Source organism: Chlamydotis macqueenii, chromosome 28, assembly GCF_036417535.1.
Source record: "Chlamydotis macqueenii isolate bChlMac1 chromosome 28, bChlMac1.mat, whole genome shotgun sequence".
NCBI classification, from domain to species: domain Eukaryota; kingdom Metazoa; phylum Chordata; class Aves; order Otidiformes; family Otididae; genus Chlamydotis; species Chlamydotis macqueenii.
This window is the reverse complement of record NC_141583.1, coordinates 2503287-2512710: the sequence shown is the minus strand read 5'-3', so window position 1 is coordinate 2512710 and position 9424 is coordinate 2503287. Positions and strand designations below refer to the sequence as shown.

Below are 9424 nucleotides of genomic sequence, written 5' to 3'. Positions count from 1 at the left end.
GGCCTGGCCCACGCTGGCTGCGCAGGCTTCTCCGGAGATCTCCGAGCGGATGTTGGACTGAGCTTTATTTTCACTAAATGCTTTTTTTTAAAGAAATGAAGTGACTCTTCCCCGTGTTCCTGGTGGGTTAGAATCCTCCGTTCTTTTTTATATATATATATATTAAAAAGTAATTTAAAGCTTGCCCTTGCGGTAGTGCAAGGAGTTTCTATGCTAATTAGCAATGATTGCTAAGGAAACGAAGAACGTAGTGATGTAGAAGGGGGGCTTTTTGTGTTTGAAGTGTCAGAGCCAAGGCTCTTCCCACCTTCCACTTCAGCCTTTTAAAGTGGATGCGACACGAGCTGGTATTTTTTAAGAAAAAGCTTTTTTAAATTTTTTTTTCGGAAGACCAAGCGGAATGGCCTTACTCCAGTTATCTGGATCCCCGGGGGCACTGGCGGAGCGTGAGGACAGTCGCTGTTCACAAAACCGTTTGGTTCTCAAGGGCTCTCAGACCTTTTCGACGCCCATTACACGTCATGAGGAGACCCGTGGGCGGGAGGAAGATCGGCTCGGGGACGCCCGTGCGCCTCTGCCGGATCGTCCCGTCTCCCCTCGGCCCAGCGGGGCACACGCAGCGGCAGTAACTGTCTATATTAGACGCTTGTTTCTCATCTTCCCTCCTAACCCGTATTTGTGTTTTGTTTTGGTTTTTTTTTTTTTATTTTACCAGGAGGGAAGAAAACATAGTCTCAATTTTTTTTTTTTTCATGATTTAATATTTATGAAGTTGTATTTAAGTGCTGTTTTATTTCCTTTTCCTGGGGATAGTTATTCAGTGAGTAGGGAGGCGGGGGGTGGCGTTTATATATTGACCTCTGCTTTGTACTGGGTTTTCAGAGCCGCTTCTTTTTGTGCGTGCGCGTGTTTCAAAGTGACGGGCGATGGGTTTTACGTCTCTCTGAACACCCCGAGCAGCTTTTCTCCAGCACGGGGAGGAGACTTTGCTTCTCCTGTCACATCGGGGAGCAGCCGCCGCCGCCGTGACCCCCCGCATCGACGCCGGGTAACGGCATGGAGTGCGGATGGACCTCTCCTGTCCTGCTTGGTGTCGCCGCCGCCGCCGTTGTCACGGCTGGGACCCCCCCAGGAGCATCACCCGCGAGGGGCAGACCTGCCTCCCGGGGAGCAGCAGCTCGCGCCGAGCGTGACCCGTTGTCCTTCCGGCTGTGTAACGCTTGTGGCCTCGTCCCGCTGTTGGAACCACGCTGTCTCTCGGACGCGCAATACACGGTGTGCTTCTGAACCCACTGCCCGCCTGCCTCCTCTGTCTTTGGGGGGCACGGGACCCCTGAGGGATCTCCGTGAGGTCTTGGGCGGGGGATGGGACCCCTGCAGGGTGGCTGTGGGGGGTGATGGGGGGCACAGGACCCCCGTGGGGTGTCTGGGGGGGTCGCGGGAGGGGGCAGGACGCCCGCGGGGTGGCTGTGGAGTGGGAGGGGGTACAGGGGGTTCCTTCCCCATCGTGGGGCGGCGAAGAGAGAGGACATACCCGGGGGGGGGAGGGGGCGCTGTCTGCTTGGTGGCAGTGGGGGGTATAGTCCTCCTGGGACTACAACTCCCAGCATGCCCCGCGTCGGCACCGGCGACACACCTCGCAAGACAGGAAGCGACGATTGGCCGTTACCGTAGAACCAATCGGCGGACGCCTTGTTTAGCCGGGTCCGGGTCGGTGTTGGAGGGAAGGAGGGCAAGATGGTTCTGGAGAGCACCATGGTGTGGTGAGCGGGCGGGCCGGGCCGCAGCCGGGGCTCCCCTCCCCGCCGCCCCCTCTCGCTCCGCGCCACGGCCCCCGCCGAGCCCCTGGGGCCGGTTGGGGCCGCCGCGGCTTTCCCTGAGTCATCCCGGGCGGCGGGCAGCGCCGGGCCGGGCCCGGGCCTGGGGGGGAATGGGGAGCTGGGCGGCTGCGGAGAGAATTGGGGTACGGGGAGGTGTTTGGGGGGGGGAGGGGGTGGTTAAAGTTGGGGAGGGGTCAAGGTGGTGGTGAAGCTTTTGGGCGCTCGGGGGAGAGGCTGGGTGAAGCGAAGAGCGGGTGAGGCTGGGGGCTGTGGTGGAAAGCGGGGCGGGGAGGGAGAGGGGTGAACGGGACAGGCTGGGGTGAGGAGGGGTCTGCCGAGGGGGGACGGCTCCTGGCTGAGCGCTGGGCAGAGAGGGGCTCTGGGTGGGCAGAGGAGGCCTCGACGAAGGGGACGGGGCGGATGGCTGCCATGGGGGCTCTGCGTGACGTGGTGCTGGGCCGCGCTCGAGCAACGAGCTGGGGCGACGTCCCAGGGGAGGAGAGCCGGGGCGCAGGCTTGAACGGTGCAGCCCTGCTGGGGCGCTGGGCCAGCGTCCTTCCGGCCCCAGGAGGGTCGGCCGCTCAGGCCTGCGGCCGTGCCCGCCACTGCTGGGGCGTAGCGGATGGATGCTCGCGCGGTCCAGCATCGCTTCCGTTACTGTCGCTCGGCGTCCGTGTTGCGCTATGAGGATTTTGTCCCCGGGCGACGAACACGGACAGGGCTGGAAGCGGAGGTGAACTTTGTGTCGTTATTGTCACAGCAGCTGCAGTCCTGTTGTTCGTTGGGTTCGATTTTTAAGAAGGCCACGATAGAGAAAACCTGTGAAATCCGTCCGGATTCTGTTGTTTCCTTGGCTTTCTACATAGTCCCACGGCCGTGAGGCTACAGATGTTACCGTAGGCTGACTCACTGACCGTATATGAAAGTCCTTGCTGTTCTCTCTGGGCAATTCTTTGCTTACTCGTGTGTAAGAGCATTAAAACACAGTGCTGCTCCCTGTGTTGTCCTGGAGAGCGGGAGGAAGGCCTCGGCCAGGTCACCTCGTGCCTGAGGTTGACGTTCGCCTGCCGCCGCCTCCTCACTCTCCAGCTCGTGCTGGGATGTTTGATGTGGGACAGAGGAGGGATGGCCCAGCCCAAGCGCAAGCGTGGTCAGCGAAATGGTCTAAGTGGTTTTTTTTTTGTTGTTTTGGTTTTTTTTTTCAGAAGAAACTTTTTCCCTGATGTTAAAACTAAGAAACTCTGGGAGTACTGCTCAGGGAAGTCTTAATTTGGGGCCAAAAGAAACTCTCAAGCTTTTGTTTAACTACTCCTCCTTCCCAGGGTTGCTTTCCTGAAGGCTGGTGTGACAGAAGGGCTTTTTCTGCCTGCTCTGTGCTATATTTAATCGGCCACGGAGCGGAGGGGTAGGGATTTAGTTACAGCGACGCTGTGGTGTGGCTGCCGCCGTTAGACGCTGCGGGGCACTGTTGCCCGCGTGCCACAGAGGATCGACCTGCGTGGTTTGTGTAGGGTGTTAACGTGGGGCTGTGGGGTCTGGGGGTTCGGCTCGTCACCGTGTCGCTTTGAGGAGGGCGCCGTGTTGGTGGAGCTGAGCCGTGTTTGGGAAGCGCCTGCCCTGGGAAAGCTGCTTTCCGTCCTGATGGAGGCTCCACGGCGGCGATGAGCGCGGAGCTTTGTACTGTACTGTGGAGTGATGTCTCCCGGTGGTGGGGGTCGTTGTGGAGACGTGGATCTGAGGTTGTATCTGGCTGCAGCCGCCTCTCCCGCTCTTCAGCAAGGAGTGGGAGCTTCCAGCTCCGGGTTGGCTGCTCGGCTGTCACAGGGCTGCCAGCATTTGTCTTGCAACCCAAAAGCGGGATCTGAAAACTCAGGGAAACGCAGAGACGACTCGTCTCTCCGCCCTGGGAAACGTCTGCGTCCTGCTGCGCGTCCCCAGCTGCGTGACCTTAGGTGTGCTGTCCCAGAAAGCACACTTTCTGGGATAAACCTCGGCTGTTTCGCAAGCTGACGCCCTCCCCTCTGTGTCTCAGTGTTGACAACAGCGAGTACATGAGGAATGGAGACTTCTTACCCACTCGCCTGCAAGCCCAGCAAGATGCTGTCAACATCGTGTGCCACTCCAAAACCCGCAGCAACCCTGAGAACAACGTGGGGCTCATCACCTTAGCCAAGTATGCCTGGGGCGGGGAAACTGGCCTCGGGGGGCCGCCGCTCCTGCGAGGAGCGGCTGGGGGGACCGGTGAGAGAGCGCGGAGACAAGGAACAGGGGAGCGTTGCAAGATGGAGCAGCAGTAGCATGGTCTAAAACCAAACCGGTTCTTCCAGGAGGACTGGTACGAGAAAACCTGGTTCCTGAGCTTGTTTGCCTCGCTCCTGCAATGCCAGGGTGTGTTCTGGAGGCTCTTCTCTCTCAGGGGCTCCCTGCTAGGCCCATCCTTTTGTGGCCTCGTGCCCCAAAGGGTGCTGAATCAGGGCTGAGCTGTCACTGCAGCCCACGGGCAGCCTCCAGAGAATGGTTCCCCTGTTTTCCTGAAATCTGTAGGACTCCAGTGCCTCTGTGAGCTCCCTCTTAGCCAGAGGCAGTTACAATTGGCCAGTGGCCTCAAGGTTGCTGGGGCTGGGGGCAGAGACACCCGCAAGCTTTCAAGCAGGCAGATTACTTTGGTGTTTTTAATTTAGGTTTTTTTGTTTGGTTGGGTTTTTTTTCTTAGGAAAACAGGCTAAAAGTCTTGCTCCCTGTTCGCACTGACCCGCCAGAGCCAAGGGCTGGCAGACTCTTGGAGCAGACACAGGCTGAGGGCAGCGTGGGCAGGAGAGCACTTCTTATTCCCCTGGCAAATAAAGAGTTTCATGAAGAAATTCTCAAAGAAGAGGTCGTTAACGTGAGTGTATTTTTGTGTTGCAGTAACTGTGAAGTGTTGACCACGCTCACTCCAGACACGGGCCGGATCCTTTCCAAGCTACACACAGTGCAACCCAAAGGGAAAATTACCTTTTGCACGGGGATCAGAGTCGCTCACGTGAGTGGTCTCGTCAGTTCCTCACCAGCGAGTCTTTGCCTTTCTCTGCAGTCCCTTTTGGCTTGGTGTGTCTCTCAAATTACCTGTCCCGTTGGTGGCTTAGATACAGGGAGTCTTGTTCTCTCCCTGCCTCTGGCTGAACGATACTGGGCAAATCATCTTGGTTTTGCCTCTGCCTCCCTGTCTGCAAAATGCAGATGAAACCTCGTTTGTAAAATCCAATTTGAAAGGTCAGAAGTTTTGTAGTCTGGTCCTGATTTGCTCTTGGAGGAACCTGGCAGCTGCTGTGTAGAAGTCCAGCCAAGCTGCCCAGCCCTTCCCGCCCTGAGGAGAGCGGCCCCCAGCCCAGGGACGTCCCCCAGGATGTGGCCACGCTTTTGTTCTCTTTCCCTGCTCTTTCCCCGACTGTCTCTCTGCCAACAAACTGCTCCCAGCTGAGTCACGACTGCCAGCAAAGGCAAGGCCCTCGAGCCATGCGTGTTTGTGGACCTGAAGTCACGTGAATGTGCCTTTCAGTCTTGCTGCGTATTTATCCGGCTGACGGTGTCGTCGTTAGAGGCTGTTCTCTGAGACAACACGTGGGAGCAGCGAGCGCGCTGAAAAACAGCGCAGAGCTGTGACCCGCTTTGGTAACGGGACTCGCTTGGCCAGGGGTTGAGGAGGAAAAGGAGAAATTGCCTGTTGCCTCCACCGAGGGGGTTTCGCTTCCTTCCGGGGCCTCCACCATTCAGCTGCCTGTCAGTTTAGTGAAACTTCTACTGAAAAGTCTCTCCTGGCCTTTAGCCTGAATTTTACTACATAGCAGGAACAGTATCAGTGTTTTTCCTGAGAATTGCTCCTCAAGCCCAACGTGGCTTCTGTCTTGCAGCTGGCTTTAAAACACCGCCAAGGCAAGAACCACAAGATGCGAATCATCGCCTTCGTCGGGAGCCCCGTAGAAGATAACGAGAAAGACGTGAGTAGCGGCCAGTCGAAGGCAAATAAATATGTGGGATCGTCTCCACGCTCTGCCTTGGACCGGAAATAGTGTTTGTTCTGTTCCTCGCCCGTATTGGAGGGGCGGATACACCTCCTCGCTACACCCCGGCAAGGAGGTGGTTTTACAGAGCCTCTTAAGCAGAGCAGTTCTGAGATGGGAGGAGAGGGAAGGCCGGATCTCTGGGCAGAGCCGGGCCTGAGCCAAGGCCGGAGCTCCAGGTCTGCTGTTTTCCGTAGGACTGCTTCCCTCCCCCAGTTCCGCTGGCTCCAGAGGGAGCTTGTGCCATGTCCTGCACCTCCTGGCTCGTGGCTGTCACCTAAACCACTTTGGGCTTTTTGCCTGAGGAGCTGGGGGAGGAAACGTGTGTCCCTGAGCAGAACCGATGCTCTCAGCCTTCGGAAGATGCTGTTCTCTTGGCACTTAAAATAACACAAGTCCATCCGGATGTTCTGGCTCTCTGTGAAAGAGCAGATCAGAAACATGAGGAGACACTGCCTGTCCCGGCTCTTGCTTTGGCAGGAGCAGCTCCCTCGCTTGTGCCACCTCGCAGCGCCTCGGGCACTGCGGTAGCTCCTGTCCCACCTGGAGAGGTGAAACATCTCAAACGCTTTCCTGCCGGGAGGACTTGAAACTGGGAATCTGATTTTGGGCTTCATGCCTCCAGGATTGGATCCTGAGTGCTGTTGTCTGGTCTCTGATGAGCTCAGCACGGGTAAGAGCCGAAATCCCAAGCTAACGCCACGGTGTCTCCTCGTTGCAGCTGGTGAAACTGGCAAAGCGTCTTAAGAAAGAGAAAGTCAACGTCGACATCATCAATTTTGGAGAAGAGGTGAGACTTCTGCCGTGTTTCTGGCATAAGATCCAAGGCAGGATTTTGTATCCTTTCCATCCCGAGCCCTCGCTCGGGCACGTGAGGATACGAACAGCTCTCTGAGCAGCTGCCCCAGTGAAAATGCTGATGTGGGGAGGAACATTTCCCTCTGGGAAGACACCTGTCCCGTTCCACTGCTGATGTTGTGAAGTGCTTTCCATCCTGATGGAAACAGCAGAGCTCTCGGCTCCTCCGCAGCACGGCGCGGCGGGGGGTGTGAGGAGCAGCCGGCCGTCCCTCTCGCGGAGCCGGGCAAAGCTCTAGCCCCAGCCTTTCTTTTTGGCCCTAGGAAGCCAACACGGATAAGCTGACTGCCTTCATTAACACCTTAAACGGCAAGGATGGCACCGGCTCCCACCTGGTGACCGTGCCGCCGGGGCCGAGCCTGGCCGATGCCCTCATCAGCTCCCCCATCCTGGCCGGGGAGGGAGGTGCCATGCTGGGCCTCGGCGCCAGCGACTTCGAGTTCGGTGTGGACCCGAGCGCGGACCCGGAGCTGGCTCTGGTGAGCGGTGGGGGAGGTGGAGGGTGGCTCTGGGTGCCCAGCTTGGTTTGTCCGAGCTCCGTCCCGCTCAGCTCCCTGTCTCCGCAGGCTCTGCGCGTCTCCATGGAGGAGCAGAGGCAGCGGCAAGAGGAAGAGGCCAGGAGGGCTGCAGCCGCCTCTGCGGCCGAGGCTGGGATCGCGGGCACTGGCGGGGACGGTACGGAGCTGGGAAGGGAATGAAGCAGGGACAGGCAGGATGTTCCGGGGTGCCTGATCAGCGTGCGCGCACCCGTGGCGGCGTTTGTTGCTGTGGGGCTGCCCAGCGCTGTCAAGGTGCGGGGCGAGAGGCGCTTTCTGCCCCGCACTGTTGGAGGGAGGCAGTTTAAGTGCAGCGGCGGCGGGGGGGAGCTCCCTCTGCTTCCGCTGAAACTCCCGGACGGAGGTGGACCTGCTTCTGTCCTGGACGCTGCCGGGGAGCGGCTCTGCTCCAGCGTCCCTCCCTGTGCGTGAGGGGGGGACAGGGATCGCATGTGGCGCTGGCGCTGCGGGGCAGCAGCCTCGCTGGTTTCTGAGGGTGGAGTTTTTTTGTGCAGATTCGGACGATGCTCTGCTGAAGATGACGATAACTCAGCAGGAGTTTGGCCGGGCCGGGCTGCCCGACCTCAGCAGCATGACGGAGGAGGAGCAGATCGCCTACGCCATGCAGATGTCGCTGCAGGGAGCGGGTGAGTGCCTGGCGCCGGCTCTCAGCCCGTTCCCAAAGGGAAAGCCAAGGGGGGGGCAGCTCCTCTGCGACTGGAACCCCCCCAAAGTGGGGCTTTGTCACCTGAGCAGGGTCCGGATCTCCCCGAACGCTCGCGGGGTGGGTGCGTGCGGTGGGGTGCGTGAATCCTCTCTCCTCCGGCAGAGTTTGCCCAGGCGGAGGCGGCGGAAGTGGATAGCAGCACGGCCATGGACACCTCTGAACCCACCAAGGTGAGGTTTCGTCCTCCTGCGAGGGGGGCCCGTCCCACCTCTGTCCCTCTCCCTCTGGGAGGAAGACGGGGGCCATCCATCCTGTCCCCAACTCCTCTCCCTCTGCCTGCAGGAGGAAGATGACTACGACGTGATGCAGGACCCCGAGTTCCTGCAGAGCGTTCTGGAGAACCTGCCCGGCGTGGACCCCAACAACGAAGCCATCCGTAACGCCATGGGCTCCCTGGCCTCCCAGGCTTCCAAGGAGAGCAAGGACAAAAAGGAGGAGGAGAAGAAATGAGGGCGCGGGGGCCGGGGCTCGCTGCCGCTGGCCCCCAGGGGGTGAGCGGCCGCCTGCCCGCGGGGCCGGGGCGGGGGCGGCTGGCTTCTGCTGTAAGGGGACAATAAAGGCTTTGCAGGGGGTCCCTGTCCTGCTGCGCCCGTGGGGCCGAGCCCTGGCCCTCAGGGACCCCCGGCACTGGGGGGAACTGGGCCCCCCGGCACTGGGGGGAACTGGGCCCCCAGGCTCCTTTATACTGGGGGAGACTGGGCCTCCCCTGCACAGGGGGAGGGAGAGGGCATTTCCCTGTACTGGGGGACACTGGTCCCTCGGAATCCCCTGCACTGGGGGAACTGGGCGTCGGGGTCTGCCCTGCGCTCCCCCTGCACACGTGCCTGGGGGCGGGGCCTGTCTGCCGAAGCCCCGCCCCCCGCCCCACCTCCCAGCGCGGCGCGGTACCGCCCGCGGGATGTTTACAGTGAGGCCCGGGGGGGGGCGGGCCTTAGTGGCTGATGGGCAGCGGAGTCAGCCAATCAGTGACGGGTGGCATGGATGTTGTCAGTTCATAGGGCTTGGGGAGTCGGCCAATGGGGTGGGACAAGGGCGGGGTTTTGCGTTGAGTGGCGGCCAGGCGGGTCAATGGGCGGTGTGGCTTTGTCACGGCGGACTAGCCAATGGGGGGGGGCGAAGAGGCAGGGGCGTGCCTGAGTGACAGCGGTGCCAGGCGGAAGGGGTGGGGCAGGCGCACAGCCCTGAGTGACAGCGTTGTCAGCAAATGGGGGAAGACAGTTGAACCACCGCTGAGAGCGTCCGGCCCAGGGGACTGGCGGAGGGGCACGCCCTGACGTTGAGCGACAGGTCTCTCGCTTAATAGAAAAACAGCAAGCGGGAGGTGCCCTGATGGACAGTCCCTGTGGCCAATACCTGCTACGAGCCGTGCTTGAAGGACGCTTGCTTGATCAATGGAAAGCGGGAGGAGGCGGGCTGGATTGATGAACAAAGCCTCCAGCCAAT

The 9424-nt window shown here is 59.9% G+C and overlaps 1 protein-coding gene across 2 annotated transcripts; it reads left to right on the top strand.

Moving 5' to 3' along the window:
- Positions 1–1672: 1672 nt before the first annotated feature.
- Positions 1673–8552, top strand: PSMD4 (proteasome 26S subunit ubiquitin receptor, non-ATPase 4). 2 transcript variants are annotated; one of them, XM_086768558.1, is made up of 10 exons: positions 1673–1763; positions 3853–3993; positions 4728–4842; positions 5711–5797; positions 6582–6650; positions 6982–7197; positions 7285–7393; positions 7770–7901; positions 8084–8151; positions 8264–8552. In XM_086768558.1, exons 1-10 carry the CDS (start codon positions 1738–1740, stop codon positions 8429–8431), a joined length of 1131 nt encoding a protein of 376 aa, XP_086624684.1. In that variant the 5' UTR covers positions 1673–1737; the 3' UTR covers positions 8432–8552. The 2 variants fall into 2 exon arrangements, with proteins under 2 accessions (XP_086624684.1, XP_086624682.1); XM_086768556.1 differs by having other exon boundaries at positions 8081–8151.
- Positions 8553–9424: the final 872 nt, after the last annotated feature.

Bases quoted from the DNA above. Each gene is read 5' to 3' on its own strand.
- PSMD4 (XM_086768556.1), top strand. From the start codon at position 1,738: ATGGTTCTGGAGAGCACCATGGTGTG. The intron at 7,902-8,080 runs GTGAGTGCCTGG...TCTCTCCTCCGG, and splicing joins GATGTCGCTGCAGGGAGCGG to CAGAGTTTGCCCAGGCGGAG. The intron at 8,152-8,263 runs GTGAGGTTTCGT...CTCTGCCTGCAG, and splicing joins ACACCTCTGAACCCACCAAG to GAGGAAGATGACTACGACGT.